General features: G+C 42.4%; 1 protein-coding gene across 1 annotated transcript in view; it reads left to right on the top strand.

Moving 5' to 3' along the window:
* COL22A1 (collagen type XXII alpha 1 chain) overlaps positions 1 to 22,697 on the top strand; it is a 187,110-nt gene that overhangs the window by 16,041 nt on the left and 148,372 nt on the right. The window contains exon 3 of the mRNA XM_062504153.1: positions 21,376 to 21,450. Within this exon, the coding sequence (XP_062360137.1) occupies positions 21,376 to 21,450 (75 nt within the window). The remainder of the gene's footprint in view (positions 1 to 21,375; positions 21,451 to 22,697) is intronic.

Genomic DNA, 22,697 nt, shown 5'->3' with positions numbered 1-22,697 from the left:
GAACAGCAGCAAAAGGTGTAGCAGGTGTCCCTGCCCATGGCAGGTTTGGAACTGAATGATCATTTAGGTCTCTTCCAAACCAACCCATTCTATGTCTCTGATTTATTCAAATTTTCATTGAATTCACTCTGGGCATCTTTTGCAGAAGTGTCCATGTGAATGACACCTCTGCAGCAGAGTGCTGGTTTTGGCTGGGATGCAGTTAATTTTTTCCACAGTGGCTGTTATGGCGGTATGTTTTAGATTTCTACTGAACAGTGTTGACAATGTAGAGATGTTTTTTGTTATTGTTGAGCAGGCCTTGTCTGATTGAATACATCATGTCCTGTCTCAAATATTTTGACTTGTATATAAACATAACACATAAGAAGGATCATGTTAGAGAAGGGATGTGCTCAGGACTAACAATCTCTCAGGGACTGAGATGATCCAGACCAGCCTTAGAGTCACAGATTCCTGAAACCCAGTCTAAATGCTCTCTGGTGCAGCACACTGCACAAATCAGGCACTTTGGGAAGGTCACTTAGGTGTCTGGATTAGGAAACTGGATATCCATTTTTCTCAATTCCTGACACCAGATTTCCATGTATACTTTGGCAGTGTCCAGCCCCAAGAGTTTTACCCCTTGCAAGAGGGCATAATGGTCATAATGTTCCCTCCCTAGCTGAGCTTATTGACAACCTGCAATCACCACTCCTACTCCAGAGAAATAACCCCACTTCTACACCTGTGCCCCTATTGGAGCTCATGGCTCTAAAGAAAAGGGCAACAGAGTATAGAAATAGAAGGAAATAATCATTACTCTTGCTTGTAATAGCAAGGATAGGATAGGATATGAGTCTTAGTTGAATTGTGAGTGTATAATACTAATGAAATAAAATGTACTGGAAAATTTACTGTGTTAGTTTATTCAGGGATGTATCTACTAACTATTCCTCCAAGCTATCAGAGCTCTCTGCTGGAAATAGTGAGTCATGCATGTTGATCTTTAGAAAAGTTGCTTAAGGACAAGTGTAACATTTGCAGAACTGCTAATCTTTCAAAAATTCAATGTAATTTACATTGGCTCTTCTGATTTCTATTATCAAGCATAGAAGCAGATGCCTGCCTAACTTACCTGACTGATAAACTGTTCTTTTTAGTGACCTTGATAGTATCCTGAAGAATTAATTTCCTAGGCTAGTATTATATTTATAATTTATTTATCACCAGCTGAGTATTTATGTGCTCACAGCTTTACAATCTGTAAGATGCTGTGGCTTCACACAATGTAAGATTGTACACAGGAATCTCTTTAATGTACGACTGGCTCAGAATCAAGGATTTTTATCATCTGTAATTAGGAGTTTATCCCAGTGGGTGGGATTTTTTTTTTCATTGTAAATCCTCTCTCATACTATTATTCAGTTAAAAATACTGTCCTGTGTGCTTGCTGACAGCACATGAAAACAGAAAAGGAACTCTAAATAAATGGAGTAGTGGATGGGTTGTTACACCCTCCCACCACATTCATCTCTGCAAACTATTTTTGAGTTGATTATAAGTAATTTGGCTTTGGAGGTCAGTATTTTTATTTGTTCTAGGGGGCCTGTAATAAAGAAAAGTCTCTCAGCTTTTTACTTTGATTTCTGTGGCACATGCCTTGACTGTAAAATGCTAGGTGTTACTGAAATGTTGAAAAAATATCTCTTAGTCTCACAGGGTCAAGAAAATTCTTCCTTGTTCAGATGCTAGAGATGGTTGTTTCCTTTTTCTTTCTGTTTTTTTTTAATTTTAGATTTTTTAGTTTATTTCATAATTAAATTCATAAAGCATTAATTTCTATTTGGAAGCATAGAGTAGTTTCACTCCTCTGTGTTTGTGCTCAGTAATATCTTACTGCTAATTTGCCATGAACTAGTAGTGTGCAAGATAATAAATGTTTAATTAACCAAATGTCTAAGAAAGTATTAGACTGACTTGTCACGACTTTGTAAAGCTATTTGCATACATTCTGAGCTATTTCTAGTGAATCCAATGGTTTTCTTAAGCTCACACAGCAGGGCACTAAAAGACCTCAGAAATAAACCTTGGCTGAACAGATTTACATGTGGTTCAAATCCCTTCCTCGCGGGGTGCTCTGAAGATTTTCCATGAGAGGTTTGATGCACTCAAGAATAATGAAGATGCACATTGGGTCATAGAGATCCAACCTCTTAGTCCTGAAAGAGCTCCTGTCCTACCAGCTTCTGTCCTACCAGAAACAAATGCAGAAATTCTCAGGAGATGGTTGCTCCCTGCTGGCTGTACACAGAGGTTTTACCTATAGGGGCAGGGGTGGGGCTGAGGGGTGTCCTTACAGCTCCTTAGTGTGCTCAGCACAGCTCAGCTCTCAGGAGAGACCTGGCCTGGCTCTGCAGGTTTCTGGACGATGTTGCTGCTCATGTGTGTCCCACGCTCCCTGACAGGCACCTCCAGTATGGTGCCAGGCTGAAGCTATGTTGGTGCAGTTCAGGAACAATGCAGGAACACTTGAGGCTGTAATTGTGCAAGGCTCACCCTTTCATCTTCTGTTCTTTCCTTTTTTCTTCTCAATAATTGTCTCCCCTTCACCACAAAATGCACAGGAGAAGAACAGCTTTTCAGGAAAAGTGTTTTCTACCCGTAACTCTGTGGTGGAGTGAGAGGGAGGAATGCCAAGGAGAGCAAGTAAATTGATGTCAGTAAGTTCATAGTCACAGAGGTTGTTTTGTCTGTGTTTTCTCTTCCCCCACCACCCCTCATTATAAAGTTCCATGTAACCTGCTATCACCAGAGGACTGAAGGCACCAAGGGCTCTGCTTTGTCCCAGGGGCTTGTGACTTTTCTCCTGTGTCTGGATGTGAACTCAAACTGAGCAGGGGATGAAATGTTGATCAAATCACTAAGTGGAAGGGGCTGGCTGCTCATCTTACTGTGGATTTCTGGTGAAGAATGGTCACTGATGGGGGACTCCATGACCCCCCATGGACTCAAGCATCCCCCACAATCTATCCTTTGAATAAGTGTCTTTTGGAGTACAGGCATCCTGTATTCTCTTCTGGACTCAGTTCTTTTAACAGCATCTGCCTTTTTTATAATATATGTACATGCACACACATCCATATATATAACTGGAAGTGAATGGAGTGATTTTCTCTCAGTTAACACAAATAAAATCTAGGGAATGGAAACCACAGGGGTGGATAAACATGCTATTCATTCTGGGTGGATCTGTGCTCCCATGGGGGGAGGTGAGTGTCCTAATCTCAGAATAGTACAGACTGAGTTTTCATTAAATCAGTAGATGTTTAATTACATAATTTTGAATGGGTAAGTGTAGAGTGCAGACATATATCTGCAATGAATAATTATATTGTAATTTCTTTAGGTTTCTTGGGGTTTTGTTGATTTTGTTTGTGGTTTTTTTTTTGACACATTGATGATTTTCCTGGGATTGGTGGGACCCATGAAAAAGCAGCTGAAACCCATACAGCCCATCCTCTCTTGGTTAAAATGGGCCAGCTCAGGGACTGGTTCTAGTAAGGTACACCATGGCAACATTAACTCAAAAGCAATTACATTTAGAGGTTTATTAAAGAATTATAGAATGGGTTGGAAGGAATCTATTCCAACTTCCTGCCATGGACAAGGATACCTTTCACTGGTTCAGGTTGCTTAGAGCTCCATCCAGGCCAACCTTGAACTCTGCCAGGGATGGGGCATCCAAAAGCTCTCTGGTCAGCCTATCCCAGTGCTTCACCACCTTTAAAGTAAAAAAAAAAAAAAAAAAAAAAAAAAAAAAAATCTAACTTGAACCTACTGTCTTTCAGTTTGAAGCCATTCCCCTTTTTCTGTCACTCCGGGTTCTTGTAAAAAGTCTCTCTCCATCTCTCAGGTCTTGAAAGGCTGCAGTCAGGTCACCCCAAAGCCTTCTTTTTACCTCTTGAATAGACCAAATTCTCTCCACCTTTCCACATAGGAGAAATGTCCCATCCCTCTAATCAACTTGGTGGCTTCCTTTGGACTTGCTCCCACAAGCTGATGTCCTATTTATATGTATAAAGAAGTTAATGCAAATAATGGCTTAAATGTACATGCACAGCTTCATTTTTGGCTGGGCAGATACTGTGTCGTGGAAACTTGGACTTGCTCGGTATTTGTGCAAAATGTCAAGAGAACCATGACACTGAATCTTATCTTTAAATTACTCTTTTATCTGAACTTGTACATAACCTTGCACTGGCTAAGAAAATTCATGCCATAATAAATTCTGGCAGTGGTAATGATCTAAACTCCCAAACCACCTGTGGAAGAATATATGAGGAGATTCAACCATCAGTACTCATCTTGCCTTTGGAGATGTATGTAAACATGGAAATAGAGAGCACAGCATCAATGTTAAAATCTGTTGCACTGATTGTCTGAATCCTTTCCGCAAGATAAAGTGGAAACTAGAAGCTGCTTCTTAAGGGGCATGTAAGATTCATTTTTTTCTAACTCAGCATAGTTAATGCCTGTAAAAAGATCACCTATGGGGCTGGTAGAGTGTGCTCTGGCTTCTTTAAAGTGCAGACTGATGCCTTTTTAAGAGATGAGGTCTTGTTCATCTCAGCCTCAAACTGCTGGCTTTAACAGTATCTTCTTCTGAAGAAGGAAAGATTATTTTCCAAAAGAGCAGATATTTCTGTGGAACATGAGTTGTCTGATGTCGTGTGCAAGAGGCCTTGACGCTGGTCATAGTTTTTGGTAGCTGTAAAATTTGTGAGTCTAGCAGAGAGATGGAAAAAAGAGTTTTGTTGAGAGATCACCAATATATTTTCCTTGTACTTTCTTCCAGCAGAAAATACACCAGAACCTCTCTATTAAACTCTGAGCTCTCAGATCTTGGAGGAGGGATATTTTAATCTCTAAGTGTCTACATATATAGGAATGTTTGAAGCATCTTGGTCCTGGTTTGGGTGGAAGATGGGAAGAAAAATAAAATGGAAAGCATGGCCTTTGATTAGAAGGCAAACTGTGCTTTAATGGAGGTGATTAGAGACAAACTGTAAACTTTGTTTGGCCATAAGGCAATAGTGTGATTTTCTTGTGTGGTGGCCTGGAAGGATGCCAAGCTGTTTCTCAGTAACTAATCCTGAGTCAGTTATGGGCACAGAAAACAGCACCACATATCCAGCACTTTCCAGGGAAAGGGGTCAGACACTGATGGTGATGATCACTGCAGGGAGCAAGTTTTCAATTTCCCAGCAGGAGCACTGAGTCCGAGTCTGTATCACTCTCCCCAACCCATCTGCTTCCCAGGGAGACACTGGGGGAACAATTCAAGACAAGCTGGCCTTAGATCATCATAAAGACAGTCAGTTCTTTGAGAAGCTAATTATGTGATGGCTAGTGAATGGCTAGGAAAACACAGATCCAAGACAGATCAAGCATAACTATTAAAGGACTCCAGATTTCCTTATCTCATGAGAATTCTCTCTATCTGTAACACTCTACAAAAGCCTGTCCTGCCCAAAGAAATGCACCTGTGTGGGCCTTTGTAAGATGGCCATGACAGCCACCACATTCAGCTTAAGTCAACATCCTATGAAGCTCAGCAAGAACTTATCTCCTTTCTGCTCCACTGTTATCATGGAATCACAGAATTATAAAAGTGAGAAAAACCATCTGAGATCAATGAGTTCAACTCTTAACCTATCACTGCCACGGCCATCACCAAACCTTGTCCCTCAGTGCCACACCTACACATTTTTTGTGTGCTTTCAGGGATGATGATTCCACCATTTTCCTTGGCAGCCTGTTCCAATGCTTGACCACCCTTTCAGTGAAGAAATTGTTCCCGGTGTCCAATCCCTGGTGCAACTTGAGGCCATTTTCTCTTGTCCTCTTTGCTTGTTACTTGGGAGAAGAGACCAACCCCCACCTGGCTACAACCTGAGCATCCTTTTCTCCAGGCTGAGCACCCCCAGCACCCTCAGCTATTTTTGACCACACTTGTGCTCCAGACCCTTCCTCAGCTTTGTTGCTCTTCTCTGGACATGCTCCAGCAACTCTGTAATCAATACTTAAGTAACTCAGCCAAATATCTGCTGGTTCTGGATATCTCCATGTGAGTTCTGGGACGTAGGGACCCCCTTTGAACACCCCAGCTATCTCCATGGATGCTGGTGTTGAGCAGCAGTGATGGAGGGCCTGACTCTTCATGTGCATGCACAGTGCAGACAGGAGAAATGCCACCCAGAGGGATGTCCTGTGTCAGCACAGGCCCATGGAAGCCACACCACTGCCAGTAAAAGTCCTGGACCCTGGCACTGTCCCACCACAGCCCATGGGACCCTTGGTGGGATGCGTTCACTCAGTGCTAATGAGCTCTTTCTAAACAATGACCTGACATGGTTCAGGGAATAGCAGAGTCCCAGGCCAGGAACCTTTCCCTAATGGGCAGTGGGAATGTTGCACCCCAGTTTTGGTTGGATGAGAGTAGGGAGAATAGTTTGGCTGTGCCTTCCTGCCCTCCTGGCCAAAGAATGAATTTGGTTTGTATAAAAATACGGAAGTGCTGAGCATTGTAAAGCAGACGGGATGTTTGAATGTGGAAGCACTGGTCCATACTACACTACACACGCTACATTTTGGGGTGGGTGGGCCTTTCCTCAGCTAGTCATAAATGCTGTTGCCACTTTTTTGTGTAGTGGCACAGCTTTCAAGTTTTTAAGCAGTTCTTAGGCAAATCACATTCATCATGGTGTTTTTTTTTCCAGTGTGGAATTGGGATTTGGTACAGTGACCCGTGAAATCTCATCTGAGATGTTGCTGGGTTGAGAAGCTCAGTGAAATAAAAAAATGACTGGCCTCATAGCCAAAGCTAAGAATGTGATCACAGAGTCAGAGAATCACTGAATGTTTAGGTTAGAGGGGAAATTATAAAACCATCTAGTTCTAAACCCCTGCTAGGGCTAGAGACACCTTTGACTCGATTAGGTTGCTCAAAGCCCCATAAACCTGGCCTTGAACACTTCTAGGGATGGGGCAGCCACAGGTTTTCTGGGTGGCCTGCACTAATGTCTCATCACCTTTATAATAATCCTCATATGTAATCTAATCTAAATTTACTCTTTTCAGTTTGAAGCCATTTCCCCTTGACCTGCCATTACCTGCTCCTGTAAAGTGTTCCTCTTCAGATTTCTTGTATTATATATGAAGGTTTCTCACTGCTTACCAAGCCAAGGCTGTCTTTGACCCCTCCACATGGAGAACTTGAGGCAGCTGCCTTTCCTGTTTTCTGCTTTTACTTCTGTGTGATTTATCTAGATTTATATCTGTTCACCTTAATGGCTTCACATCCTCAGACTGAATTTTTGGGGCTTGCAGCTGTAGCAGGACACATTTGTTTGATAGAAAGCCTTGGCCATTAGGCATAGAACTGACTTTGAGGTGCTCCATGCTGTGCTTTTAGCTTTGTTTCTTTGTGATCAGCAACAGCAACAAATGGGTGTACACCAAACAAAACTCCCAGCTACATTCCTCACTCATTTACATTGATCTAAATCCAGATTAATTTCACTTTAATGAATGAGCAACTAAGCAAGAGAGTTGGCCTATCACCATACTTTGTACTAATTAGTATTTTTCTTACCAGTGCCTGCAGAAAAGCCAATCTGTTTTGTATTCTGAGCTGAAAAACATCCTCCGTGGTAATTTTTATCGCCAGCATGTATGTCATTCCTCTGGGCTTCTGCAGCCTCTTAGAAAAACCTGTTGCAGGGCAGAAAAATTTCACCAAGCTTCTAGTGCTCAGCAAGCGTGGGGCACGGATGGCCGGACATGCTCTCTGCCATGGGCACTTTCCTGGAATTCACGCTGGCCCCCATTTGCTCATAGCTGGGTTTTGTGATAGCTGCTTTCCATGCAAAATAGCTCAGCTTTTGTGGCATCCCAGCACAGAGCAGCGGGAGTGGCAGCTGTGCTGTGCCTTTGTTGGAGGGGTGGGTACTTGCTCCCAGTTATTCAGAGCCTCAATTAAAGGAGGCAAACTGTGGTTATTAGTTGTGCTCACTGGGGCAGAGCACAATGAGGTCGGCTCGGTGTACAAGGGAACCCCCTGGATGGCTCAGGCAGCCCAGGCCTCCCAAAGACCCAAAGGGGGAAATGGGGAGGGGAAAAGGACAAAGCTCTGGGTGCTGGTGCCAGGCAGGGACACTCGGGCTGGACGTGTCAAAGGCAGCCCTGCTCTCCGGAGGGGATGTGGGGTGATGCGTGGGAATGGTGCCTGTGCCAGCAGATCCTGGCACTGGGGCCTTTGTTCACCACGGTATTTGCTGAGCTGATGGATCCCATTTCCATTGCCCCAGAGAAGGAGGTGGCAAGGGGCCAGCTGGTCCTCACTGGGACTTATGCAGAGTGTTTTAGAGTTATTAAAATGTTCTTTTTAAGAAATGGATTAACTTCCTCAGCTCTGTTTTTCTATCTTCTGGTTTCCCTTCTCATGTGTATTCTGTATAATTTTTATAATGAACTTGCAGTCTTTTGCCACTTCAGGCTTTTGGCCGCTCTAGCAAATGGCAATTATACAGAATATTTATAATCTTATCAGAAAGTGCTACTGAAAAGCTTTAATGTGTCTAGCCATTTTCTTGCAGCAGACTTCACTGTTCCTTCTTTCACAAAGAACGTCCCAGCCCAGCATGTGCCCTGACACAGTTCTGCAAGCACAAACTCTTTCTCCCATGATCCTCACCTAGAAACAATTTCTTCTTGAGGTCAGCACCTAAAATATCCACTTGCAAAGTTATTACTTTGGCAGGCCAGGCCAGATAAACATTCACAAGACTTCACCACATTCACTTAAGGCTCAAATCTCTCTTTAAGAGGGGAGGAATCCCACCTGCAAAAGGCAGCTGGAAACTTCCTCAGGATTGCAGTTCCTATGATAACATTAGCTCCTCTTCCAGTTCTCCCTCTGCATGGATAATACATAGCTGCAAGTCAAACCTTGCGGAACAGGCAACTTCCCCAGGAAATTAAGATGAAATATCATTTTTCCATCTTCCTTGAGGGACAGAAGCTATGATCCAGGCAAAATAATGACTCTGATTGCTCAGTAGTTGCACAGGTGTCTAATTCCTCTGTAGCATGCACCCATGCCTTCTCCATTGCTTCTGGATCTTATTGGCAACTGGGAATTACCCTGCAGGGTAGATTTTTCTCTAGTCCTCCCTGATAAAACCAAAGCTACTTGCCCCATCCTTTACTGGATGTTTGTGAATCCTCCTGGCTGTCCTCTCTTTGTGTGCAGAGACATATAGATGTCCCAGACAAGCTTTGTCTCTGTTTTTATTTTGCTTTGTGCTCAACACACTCTCTTAAGAAGTCTGGGAAACAACTGCTAAAGAGCTCCAAGAATTACTTTTTGAGACCTCAACTATATGGGTTATAATCTACCTTTCTGCCAATGCAGAAAAGGGGAGGGTTACCTAAGAAAAAAAGTTGGGTATTAGGAAAACATTCTTCACTGAAAGACTGTTTAAGCATCGGAACAGACTTCCCAGGGAAGTGGTGGAGTCACCATCCCATGAAATGTTAAAAAAATTACTGGATTTTGTGATATGGTTTAATGGACATGATAGTTAAAATGCGGGAGTCAATGATCTTGTAGTCCTTTTCCAATCTTAATGATTCTGTGATTCAGTTCTTCTATAGGACACGGTTAAAAAAACATTAAGAAGTAGAGTGTGGCTGGTTCTCTGTGCCTGTGTGGCTCTTTGGTGCAATGAGAGCATCTTCAGTTTAGCACTGCACAAAGGTGAAACCCCCAAAGTGGCTGTGCTGAAGAGAATCCTAGTGGAACCCCATGCCAAGTGATGCAGACTGAGGATGCAGAACCGACTGTGAAATTCCACTTCCCATCTGTGCAGCCCTACCTGATGCAGCAATTCCTAATGTATCCTCTGCAAAAACATCACTTAGGGAGGGGAAAAAAAGTCCAAGAGGAAAGAAATTAATCAGTATTTGGCCTAAATTTGGAAAGCAGGTTTCAGTGGTCCTTGGAGAACATTAGGAATGTGTAAATAAATGAATTTTAAAAAAAAACCCCAAACCAGTTGGATGTGCTTCAAAATGTGAAGTGACCCTACAAAAACACCTTGTGGGGATCAGTTTTACTACAGAAAACTTGCTGAACTGCTGCTGAGGCATCTGATACAATACAGCAAATTTCCTTTCCTGAGGCCATGAGAGATTTTCTGAAACCCCTTTCCTTCTCAGGTTGGAGAGGAGCATGCACAGTGAGCACAATGAGCACAATAAGAAAGCTGAATGTTGTCCTTCAGGACTCATCAGAGGCTCTCAAGCTAGTACACACTATTTCTGCCTGCAACATTTTATTTAATTTCAGATTTAAACATCAATTCCTAACTGGCAGCAGGAAAAAAATATCCACTTCCCATGCCATATACCCTTAGGTGCATGGGCTAGCAGAAATTGTGTTTTGTAGGAAAAGAAGCCTCTCAGATTTGATTGGAACCTCTTAATTAAATGCCTGTAATAGGGGAAATGGTAATTTATCAAGATCAAAACTTCTTGGCAGAATCAATTTAGATGAGTTTTTGATCATGGAGAAGGATTGGGAAAAAATCTTTGAAGCCATTAAAATGCTTTATTTTGAACTTGGAGGTTTTTGCAAAGTGGAGAAGTTCTGGTTTTGGTTCAAAATATCAATTACTTAATATGTTTTAAAAAATCAGTGCAAACCATGTTCCACTTTGGAGAGTCAGTGTGCTCAGCTCCCCGGAGAGGGACAATGGGGACAGGTACCACTGGGCTGACTTTGCAGAGAAACACAGATTCTCTCATGCTGGGATGTACCTTTTGGGGCTGTGCAGCTGGAAGGTTTATAGCATTAACTCATCCTGGCATGTCTCTGGAGAGACTTGGGTTTTGCTGCTGGCACAACAACAGCACAATGTGATTCCAGGTACGTGAATAAGACAGCACAGGTGTACTGCACAGTGTGGCAGCCCTGTGTTAATGCATAGGGCTTGGTAAATGTTTTTGGTTGGTTTTTTTTTTTTCCTGGCACAGATAAGCTTTTAGTGAGGACTGAAGATCTCAGTAGTCAGAGGTGGCAGGGCTATAGATGCTAATTGATACCCATGTGCTTATGGGCTCTTGACTCCTTTCTTTGTCGTGCTCTGGTTTGATTCTTTCCCCTTTCCCCTTTTGCACAGTTATCTTGTCTGGAATATCTCCTTATACCTCCTTAAAAATTAGTGATTGACATTTTTGAGCGGGAAAAACTGTTGGGGGAAAGAAAGGGGAACTTGGCATTTGAACTATGAGCACCTGGCTTGAGTAACGTAGCCCAGGTTGTTCCTGCTTTTATTTATTGCTCACAAACCCTTATTTTCCAGGCTCCATTTTTCACATCCTTTGTCTAGCAGAGTGTAGAGGGTGCAGCTGCCATCAAAGCCACTTCTGGTTTTCTTTTGGCTGCTTTTAGGCTTCTGAAGAGAGATTGCTGAAGTGCCCATGGGAAGGAAGCACACAGATCTTCTTCAAACCTCCTTAGAAAGCTTGGGCCTGGTGGCATGTTTGGAACTGGCAGGTGGATGAAGCTCTGGATAAAATTAACATAGGACTGAAGTTGTCCTTCAAAATTTAAGTCAGAAGTGAACCCCGTGCTTTCAAGGCTATTTTTAGGTGAGCCTGAAAGCTAAAAACCCTAGATTGTCTTCTAAAGGTCTTAAAATCTGTTAAGACCTTTACAGATATCAATTGTCTTGTTTAAACTCTTTGGAGATAAAGAAGTGAGCACTGGGCCTGCTTCTGCCATTCTTCACTCATTTTGAGTAATGTCTTTTTCCTGCTGGAGTCTGTAGCACCCTGGAAGGCAGAGATAGAGTGCTGAGAGCCAGGAGCTTGTGGTGGCACCCAAGCTTGGACAAGCCCTTTTTCCCACATGATCAATCATCCTCAAATTGTTTCCATTGGTATCCCCAGGGTTTAACCCCATGAACATTATCAGACAGATGTCTTGCTCTTAAAGGATCTTTTCTGAAGAGCTGTTCCACCACAGAAGTGTCCCATTGCTTTCTCTGGCTGGTCTTGGGGCTGGCACATGCCTGCCACTACCTTCTGCCTCTGTGTGGCCAGTTCCATGCCCTGCCTAAGAAAGGCCAAATTCAGCAGGATGTGGACAGCAACCAGGCAAACTTCTGAGTTTGCTGTGGTGCATCCATGAAATAGCATCCTTCAGCCAGGATGTTATTTTTACCTGGTTTCTTCTAAGAGGAAGCTAAGGTCATTTACTTTTCTTAAACCCTCTCCACTTTGCAAAGGTGATGTTACAATTCTTTACAAAACAAAACCAAACTCTTAGCCAGATTCATGTCTTGTATTTATATAGAAATTTCTTTGCTTTCCTCTTATGATATATTTATACTGCTGCTGGTCAGAGTCCCAAAGCCACAGTTACAGTAGCCACAAAATGCCCACATGGAAGAAGATACTGTTCAATTTGCAGTTGTATAATTGCACCAGAAGAATAATGGCAGTCAAAGTCCCTCTTAAACTCATCCTTGAGCTATATTTCTCCCTTGGAAGTTATTTGAGAGCAGCTAGTGTATATTTATTGATCAGCTGAAAAGCCATGAGCTTTAAAACAAGTTGCTTCTAATTAATTCACTTTTGGATCTACTGTGAGGGAACAGAACGTCTTACCTGGATTTCTTGTTATTATCTTGGACAAGTAATTGCTTTTACAGAAATTTAACAAATAAAATAACATTTGTGGTCTGCCCAGGGTCTGCTTTTTTAAAAAATCAATTATAAACTGTGACTTGGCATCTCAGCTTTCTGGCAGTGCTCAGATGAGGAAGCTCCACACTCTTGTCTCTTGTGTTGTGGCACATGGGAGGATAATGGACAGACTGTCTTGTCCCTCTAGCCAGCACTGGGAACTGATGGCTTCAGCAGATCTGTAGCTGCACTGCTCCATTGGGCTCATCTGGGGAATGTGCCTTTGGTGAATGCCGAGTGCAAGTGAGATTGAAGGGGTTTTATAGCAGAAATGCTGTATTGTTCTTATTCAGTGAGAACCAACCTACCGGAGCTTCACACCAAGTTTATTTTTAATCATCCCAGTCATTTCAATTACAGAACTAACACAGAACTGCTATTTTAAAGCCAAATTTAAAAACCCACCTCTCCTCTGTTGATAGCATTTTACAACATTTGAGCCCATCCTAAAATCAGTCATTGCTGTAAGAGAGTTTACATTTTTTGCTACTGCTGCTACCATCTCCCTGTTGTGAAATTTGCTGCTGGCAGAATTTTGCTTCCATATTACTTGTTTAATAGCACAGGAAAAAAAATAAGAGAGATCTGCTTGTGTTAGTGAAATGCTTCTCCTGTTTCTACAACCAACATTTGCATGTGTGGTACTGATCTTCATAAGTTTTTAAAGGAGTGTAAAGCACAGATGTTTTAGCTTGGGTCTTCTTATACACCATAGAAATCTCACTGTTCATTACACAGGTGGATATTGGAATTGATCCATGTCCAATGGTGCAAAATCCAAGAATATAAAATCTTTATTTTCTAAAACTTAATGAGTGAGAAGGGGAGAGAGAATGATGAAATTTTTTTATGCTTGGCAGTTCTGTGGCTGTGAGATGGTCAGCAGGTGAGACAATCTACCTGGAGGGCTTTCTGTTCCCTCCACAGATGACTCATTCCCATCTGCACCACTAGAGAGGCCCTAGGGGCTGATCTTTCTGCACTCTTGGGATCCTCATTTTGGGAGATGGGGTGACTTTATCTCCCCACAGCCAGATGAGCTGTGATCTTTGCTCTTCATCACTCGGGACACAAGGACAAACAGGAAACTTTTTTAGCCTTGCAGCACCCTGTTCTCTCCAGCCTCTGGGTTACAGGCAGCAAACACCTAAAATTGTGCCAAAGAGCACAGCAGCTGCATCAAGAATGACATGTTTCATCTGTGCCAACAGAGCAGTCACTGGGGAAGGGCTTGTTGCTGTGGTTGCTGGCTCCTGGAGGATGTGCTCCAGCTCAACTCCATACTGTCATCCTGTTAAATATTTTATAGGTCATCAGCATGAAGACATGCTCCTGGCAATTTATCTGCTAAGGCAATAGCTGGCCACTCACGAGAAACCCTGTAGCTCACTTGAATCAAGGACACTTAGCATGGTGAAGCTTCACCTCTTTCCCAAAATGAGAGAAGGAGGTGGACTCGTGCCCCAGAGCAGCAATCAGCTCCTGGCCTGGATGGAGAGCAGCTGCTAATTGCTTTCCTCAAAACCTTGTGCTGTTTGCCCACAAGCTCCTTGGCACACAGTCACGGTGTTTGTTTAGGGGCAGACACAAGCAAATTAGCTTGGAAGTGCCAAGGCCTGATGCTATTTTCATAGTTCCCAGAGTGCCACTTATTCCCTGTGGGAGCATGTGCAAATTAATTCTGTATGCTGCTCACTTAAACGGTGCTAATTGCATCAGTCCTCTTGACAATATACTTCTGCTGCCATTCATACTCTTGAGTTTCTTGCATTTGTGTGGGTGCATTTGAGAGGGAGAGGTTCTCTGAGCATCCTGCAGTGCAGGTATCCTTTGGCAAGATGAGTCCTCACCAAGATTCAGGAACTTCTCTAGAAAATTTTAAAGGGCATCTACAGCTGAGCTAAGGGTTAGAGGATGGGCTCAGCCTAGAGATGGGGCTGATGGGCTGTGAAGGATTCCCTGTGCTGGTGGAGGTGTGTAGTTGGCACTTCTTGTGTGCTGTTGGGGTGGGAGCACCTCTAGCAGCATCCCTTTTGGAATCAAGATCCAGAGCACAGGAGAGAGAGAAATGAAAAATAAGAAAGACAATTGATAGTAACAGGAGAAGAGAGAGGTGCTTTGATCCAGGGTGAGAAGATGGTATAAATGCATAGTGCAGCCTGCAACATTGTGGGGAAAAGAGTATTTTTCATATCCCTCTGCTGTGAAACTCCAGTGTAAGTGAGGCGGGGCAGGAAGAAAAGTGTAGGAGAAGAATTTAAACTTTTTTAAAAAATTTACTTTCAAAGGAACTTTAAGTGCTTTGCAAATGCCAGAACTCCCTGCATTCCTGCTGTCCCTATTTAAATGGGATGCAGTATTCCTTGGCTGTGCATGCAGCCCCCTTTCCACTTTCACATTTGCACTGAATGCATTTAAGGATTGCAATTGGACCTGTGACCATAAAATCAACTAGCATTGTTGCTCAAGAGGGTCCTTTTGATCTGTATTTGAGAACTCTTAGCAAAGGATGATATTTACGGGCTGTATGTAAACTAAAAACTAAATGTGGCCAGAAGCATTCCTGGGCAGTGGAATGCACTCATCTGCCCTGGGTCTGGCACATTTTGCACCAGGCAAACTGACACTTCACTGGAATATTCCTGGGGCCTAGATGGGTACTTCCAACATGCCAGGGAGTGTTCATGGCCAGCAACCCTCTTGTTTTGGAGGCTAAGACCATTTGCTAGCATAGATATGGGCTTGAACATGCCTCGGCCTCAGTGCCCAGGAATGCACCCAACCATGCTTGTTTTAATTGGATGGATGTAACTTGGGTGCTTTTGATACATGTCTAATTTGGGAAATGTGTGTTCCTAGATTTCCCCTAGAAACAATAGGAAGAGAGTAGCTTTTTCAGGGCTACATCAGGGCACCTAAATTGGTTTTCTGCTCTGAATTGCTTTTTGAAGGAGGCCTGTTTCTCCATTCTACAGAAAGAGCCTTTCAAGGAAGAGTGTCTTCCCGCCTGGGACCTTAAATGTGTGCTGCATGAGAGCTCTCTGGGGTATAACACCCTGCAGTAATTTTGCTTACTCTCTGTGTGGAACACACCATCTGCTGAGCAGTGCCAGCACTGAATGGATGGTCACACAGAAATTCACTTTTCCTGGCTACTGTGCTGGAAAAGGGGAGGGAGCCCAGTGGACACAGATACCCAGAGTCCCACTGAAGTCACCTGAGACTTTCTCAGCAGACAGGGGAGCCTGGGGAGCAGTTCAGCTGGGCACTGGTGCATTTTCAGAATGATGCTTTAGTGGAAAAAATGTGACAGCTTTATGAGGAGTAGGGTGGGCTGTGGCTGTCTTTTCTCCACTGGAAAGCTGTGCTGTGGTGAGGGTTTGCTATTCCCTCTTCATTCCATCAGGAGCATTTATGAGCTCTACAAGAGATATGAAGGGGATTTTTTGGCAGGGGTTTGTAGTGATAGAAAAAGGGTAATGGTTTTAAATTGGAAGAGGGCATGTTTATATTAGATATGAAGAAATTCTTCACTGTGAGGGTGGTGAGGTACTGGAACATGTTGGCTAGAGAAGCTCTGGATGCTGGATCCCTGGAAGTTCAAGGCCAGGTTGGATGGGGCCCTGAGAAACTTGGTCTAGTGAAGGGTGTCCTTGCCCATGGCAGAGGGATTGGAAACAGAGGATCTTTAAAGGCCCTTCCAGCCCAAAGCACTCCATGATGCTCTGATTCTATCACTGTAGTGACAGAGAGCCTTTTTGTGAGAGCAAATATGGAAACCTCATCCAGAATCAATGTAGGCATTATTTGAAGGAAAAAAAAATAGAATTGACCTTGGCTTCAGCAGCCACAAATAGATGATTTTTTTGGCACTGATGGACATCAAACTCCATGGTGTGAAGATTCAGTGTGATTTCAGTAAGGAAAGGAGAGTTGCACAAGGCATTAAAGGTGTAATCATATAATTGCTGTGATGCTCTGTTGTACCTACACCTTGCTACATTTTAATGTTAGTGCAGACACTATTGCAGTATAATTACACTGTCAGGGCTGCCTGCCACTGTAGCTGAAAAAAAATGCCATGTTTTTCCCCATAAATTTATTTTCATGGTGGGTGGCACTTTATGGATTGGTTCATTTGCAGGGAATGAATATCTGACAACAAACATTTGCCAAAAATATTCAGTTAATATGAGCAGAGAATGGGTGTATTCTTCCAAAAGAAGCATTTTTAAAAGAGTGGGGGAAAAAAGCCCTTAAATTTGGAGGTTACAAACTGGTCTATGTGCAATGTTTTATAAAAGAAAAGAAAAGAAAAGAACAAATGAAGGTAGCACTATATATAGAAGTCATCAACTGACTGCAGGGAATTAAATGTGCTGGGGGAACTGCTGCACAGAGAACCGCCTGCGTAATTAAAGAACAGAGCTAATGGGCTCTGAGAAAGCTCCTCTGAGAAACTCTTCATGAAATATTTTTGACTTTAAGAAAAATTTTTCTCACCAGGCCTCTTCCCCTTTAAATGCAATCTTCAATGGGAAAATCATGTCAATATAGAAAAAAATTGCAATGATATCTACATAAGAATATGAAACCCACCCATCTCTTAACTCAAATTCCTCTTTCTTACCAGGCTGTCTGGTCTAAAGTTTTGGGAGACAACTATTAGAGAAGCCTGTATTTGCCCTGCATTGCCTTATTTATGGATAGGATTACAAGGGGCTAAAGTTCGGTGTCAACGGATGAAATAACTCAAATAAATATTTGGGTTGGGAGTATCACAACTTTTGAGAGAAACTAGAGAATTTCTCTTGTGGGAATGGAATAATGATGGAGAGTTTGAAAAAAAAAACAACAAAAAACAACAACAACAAACTAAAATAAAACAAACAAAAAACCCCATGGTAATAAATAATGTTTGCTTTAACCTTCTTGTGTTTCTATTCTCACCTCTGTACTTCATTCTTGTGGAACTTGACAGCTACACATGTTCAGCATTCATTACACACAACTCCCCAGAGGAGCTCTTGGCAGCTAAGGACTTGCTTATCCTTGAAAGAATTCAAATGAAAATTAAGAAACTGTTTCAACAGAGTGCTATGGACACAAGGATGCTAAGCTGGCAATAGGGATTTATGTTTGTCACTTTACAGGGAAGGTTTCTCTATAAAAAGCCCTAAGGGGTAGCAGAATCACACCATTCCTGGTCAGGAATTGCTACAACAGACAAAATACTGCCATTTCCCTTCCCTTCCCTTCCCTTCCCTTCCCTTCCCTTCCCTTCCCTTCCCTTCCCTTCCCTTCCCTTCCCTTCCCTTCCCTTCCCTTCCCTTCCCTTCCCTTCCCTTCCCTTCCCTTCCCTTCCCTTCCCTTCCCTTCCCTTCCCTTCCCTTCCCTTCCCTTCCCTTCCCTTCCCTTCCCTTCCCTTCCCCCCCACCCATCTGCCTTTCTCTCCACTCCTTTCTCATTCTCTTTTCTTTTCCCCTTTGTTTTCTATCCCATTTTCCTTGAATTTCTTTTGAAACACATTGGTGGCAAAGAGACTCAAACTATCAGATCACTCTTCTTTTCCAAACTTGCAATCCTACTGTTATATTTTAATGACAATAGGTTATTTAATGTTATTTTAGTGCTAGTGAATGTTCCTGAGCCAACATGTTCTTCTGACATATCTCTTTGCAGAACATGTATTCTCTAGGACATATAGTCTCTTGCTTTAAAAATGTTTGAGAGCTTTGGGATTTTTTTCCTAGGGAAGGTTCTACAAAAATGATGCTTAAAAGTGAGGCTAAAGTCCCTCCTCATCAAACAGATCTCAGTGTGATTTGCTTACACAAAAAGGGGGGTGTCTGCAGTTAAATTACTCTCAGAAAAGCTTCCTTCAGCAAGAAACTTGTACAAACCAAGGACACAGGGGGAATCCTGGGCTGCCAGTGCAAATGGACAGTTCCTATCCAGCCTCTCACCCACCTGCCCCTCCCAGATCCTTCCGGGCAGGGCTGCTCTCAGTCCCTTCATTCCCCAGCCTGGATTGCACCCACCCAAATGCAGCACCAGCATCTGGTCTTGTTAAACCTGATGAGATTTCCATGAGCCACTTCTTGAGCTTGTCCAGGTCCCTCTGGATGGCCCCATCCTTCAGGTGTGTCAACAGCATCACTCAGCTTGGTGTCATCTGCAAATTTACATACACAGAGCTTCCTAGTCCCTCTAATTATGGGCCTTTGAAATTATGATAATGCAAGGTTATTAGAAATTTAAAAATGGTCCATATGTATAGCTATAGAGCAATTTTCCTGATCTCACTCACAAAAAAATTATATTTGATGTTGAAGCCAGTGAATTAAGTATTACAGAATAGGAATTATTATGTATCCCTATTCAAGAATTATAATTTTATGAGAAAGAGGTCATCTCTAACAAAACTAATTTTCATCTGCAGAGTTACAGTCTGGTTGATATGGTAACTACCTTGATAAAGTACATTTGTTCTTTAATAAAGTATACTTTTTCTTAGGCATTGTTGCTATGTATTGAATTGCATTTGCATTAAAAAGCAGGAGTCTTCAATGGATTAAAAGCTGACTGATCTTACGTAGCAGGTGTCAGTGGAAAGTCATAATTCATGGTGTAACTGTAAAGGGATATTTAGCACTTCAGGTGCTATTAAAAATTTCCATGGACTCCGTGGATAAAAATGCAAAATCGTTGCTGATAAAAATTTTGGAAAAAACAAATGATTGACAGGATATTATATAAGGTTGCAGGCAAGAAAGAAGTTTTAAACAATACATATTTAAATGCAACTGCAAGCAGAGGATGCAACGAGGAGCAGAGGCTGAAAGTTCAGGGCAGTCAGATGTACATTCTCTTCTGTAAATCTGTAAAGATTTACAAATCAGCAGAGCCTTAGCTACAGTGCAGATTTTGTTATAGTCTCTGCCATTTTCAGTAGGTGGTCATTGCTGCAAATCTTCTGAGCATCACAACTGTTTGCTCAAGTTTTGCCTGGAAGGAGCTTGAAAAATGGGCATAAATGCTCTTTGACACTAAAATGTTCACCTGTGTCAGGGGTTTCATAGAAAGGCTCCAACAGGAGGGCAGCTATTTTTTTGTCTTGCCTTCCCAACAATGCAGCCCTGGGTGTGGCAATGAGACCTGGTGGCTCCTTGGGACTGATGAATGTGCTGTCAGTCCAGCACTTTGCTTCTTGTAGACATACAGAGCTGTGCTAATAACTGGGATGGGGGATGGGAAAGTACCAACCTCATGTGAGCCTCTGTGAATTATTTGTGTCTGGAAAGTCATTGGAAAGTGAGCATTGCAATAAATTTAATTCCCTTGGCAGCTATTTATGCTCATTCCTTAGATGCGGGCAGGTGGGGAGGAGCCAAAAGGAGCACAGGATATTTATAAAATAAAGGCAAAAGTGAGGCTACAGTTCTTTAAAAGCTAATAAAAGATTGTCCCTATCACTATCTGCCCATGTGAAGGGTCCCTTCCACATCTTTTGAAAGCCCCTTTTAATTAGTGGAAGGTGCTATAAGGTCTTCCTGAAGCTTTCCCTTCTCCAGGCTGAACAACCCCAGTTCTCTCAGCCTGTTTTCACAGGAGAGGTGCCCCAGGCCTCAGATCATCTTTATGGCCCTCCTCTGGACCTGCTCTAATAAGTCCAGTATTATACATATAATGATATATATATTTATTATTGTTATTGCTGTTGTTGTTGCTATTGTTATTGTTGTTTTTGTTATAATCTTGAACATATACAGACCCAATATCTCTATCAGTTCTTCTCATTAAACTGATCCCTTGAGCTACCTGCCCCCATTGTTTACAAGTTGCAAGAACCTATCGATCTGGGAAAAGAAAGCATAAATGAAAGTTATTTCAAAGGTTTGGCAGGAAAGGGGTGGATACACAGACAGTTCTCTGTGGAAAAGCATTTATCTGCAATTGTGTGTTGACACTAATTGGGAGCATGAGAAATGGCTGACAAAGGCTGGGTATTTTCATGACTTTTTAAAACCTCTGTGTAGGGTTGAATACTCTTCAAAGTTTTAGTCATTTAACTCCAACTTCTGCTCAAACAAATTCAGGGATGTTTTCCAGAGTAGGAGCTGCCCTTTCTGAAAAGTTTGTGCAGCACCCCAATGTCAGATGGCCTTTCAGAACTTCCCTTCAAGCCAAGCTGAGACTGGAAGCACATTCTGTATTTTCTTAAGTTTTTTTTTTGTGACTTTCATGCAGATTTACAGACAGGAGAAAGACACAAGCCCAGAGTGTTGTCCTAGCTGATGGAAAGGCTCAGTTCATCTATTCTGTCCTCCTATCCAGTCAGGCAGAGAAAAGTGTCTCAAAACCAGACATAGTGTGCTGGGTCTTTTGTCTATCATGAAATTGGCTATAGCAGAGAGGAAGGGTACTTAGGATGTGCAGAGCTGGGGTTGAGTGTGAGCACGTGCTGAGGTGCCACGTGCAGGTTCTGAACAAAACCCAGATCAGCCTTTGTTATTTCTGCAGCTTCCAAAATGACATGTTTCCTTGGGATAATTTTGTACTGGTTCTTTTCCTTTTCAGATGTCCTGTGTCCAAATGTCCACGTGGAAGGAGACCGGTTCAAACACACCAATGGGGGGACTGATGAGATTCCAGGTAAACAGACACACTTTTCTTCTGTCCCTCTGGGAACTGAAATAGAACAACTGTGCATTTCTTGTGCAATGCTCTGATTCATTACACCTTTCTTAGATGGAACTTTCTTATTCAAACACATGTTCAGTGATGACAAAGTGTATTAGAAAATGTGAGGCTCCAAATGACTTATCTGTTGACAGCCAACACCAAATTAATCACAAACTTTCTTTTGATGTGGCATCAAATTAAAAAACCAGTAGAGAACACTTTTTTCTTACCACTGCACATTTAGTAAGTTTTAATGTCCATTTATTTGATCTGTGATTTTGTGGAAATCCAAGCACAGTGGTAGTTACCACTGGAGAAAGGTTTATGTGTGCAATTATATAAATAAAAGATTTTCTGAAGCACTGATGAGAGATCAACAGAAAATACAGTCTGGTGATATCTCTGTTTTTCTGTGAGGTCTGATACATCTTTCCAGCCAGCTGAAGGACTTAATGCCAGACATTAGTGTGGACTGTGGCTCTTTTCTAGCATCCCAAGACTGCTTGAGCTGTTGGAAGAGAATTGGTGCCCATCAAGAATGCATTGGAAATAATTGTGACTGACCCAAGGACTGCAGTGGGAGGCTGAAGGTTCTTCTGCAGCTTGATTATGAGCAGAAATGCTCAGCGTTTGACAGCTTTTCTACTCACTTGGAATTTTTTCATTGGAGGATTTGCACTGCCTGCACAAAATATCAGCTCCAACTCTGCAGTCTGTGGGCAACTTATTTTGGCTGCAGTCTGATTTCATCTGAGCCTGTGATCATGTTGGGTGGTAACATCTTATGTGATCATTAGACACAAGCAGATTATCCTCAAATACCTATTTTGAACTGCTGTCTATTGCTGGGTCTTGCATTAACCTGTCCTGAAAGTCCTGTCTCTGGACTGGGCAAACTTCAGAGCAACTCATCCCTTCTGATTCTGAATGAACCCATCTGCAGTGGAAGCTGCTGCTCAAAATTAATATGAGGATTGTGTCCCTTCTCAGATGATCACCTTCTATGTGAATCTTTACAGAAGAATGGAGCTACAAGTGGATTCCTATCTCTAGTTCATGTTTATCTGAATTTTGATTCAAGCACTAACTAGTGGACTCTATGCTTTTATTTGACTTCTAAAATACATATTTTGTTGAGCAATTGACAGGACAAGAATCCCAGTTCAGATCTGGCACAAAAGTTTTGGGTAGAGTGAGGTGTACATGCCTATATGCAG

Source organism: Cinclus cinclus, chromosome 1 (genome assembly GCF_963662255.1).
Source record: "Cinclus cinclus chromosome 1, bCinCin1.1, whole genome shotgun sequence".
NCBI lineage: Eukaryota > Metazoa > Chordata > Aves > Passeriformes > Cinclidae > Cinclus > Cinclus cinclus.
The sequence above is the reverse complement of the archived record's forward strand: the minus strand, read 5'-3'. Positions and strand labels throughout refer to the sequence as shown.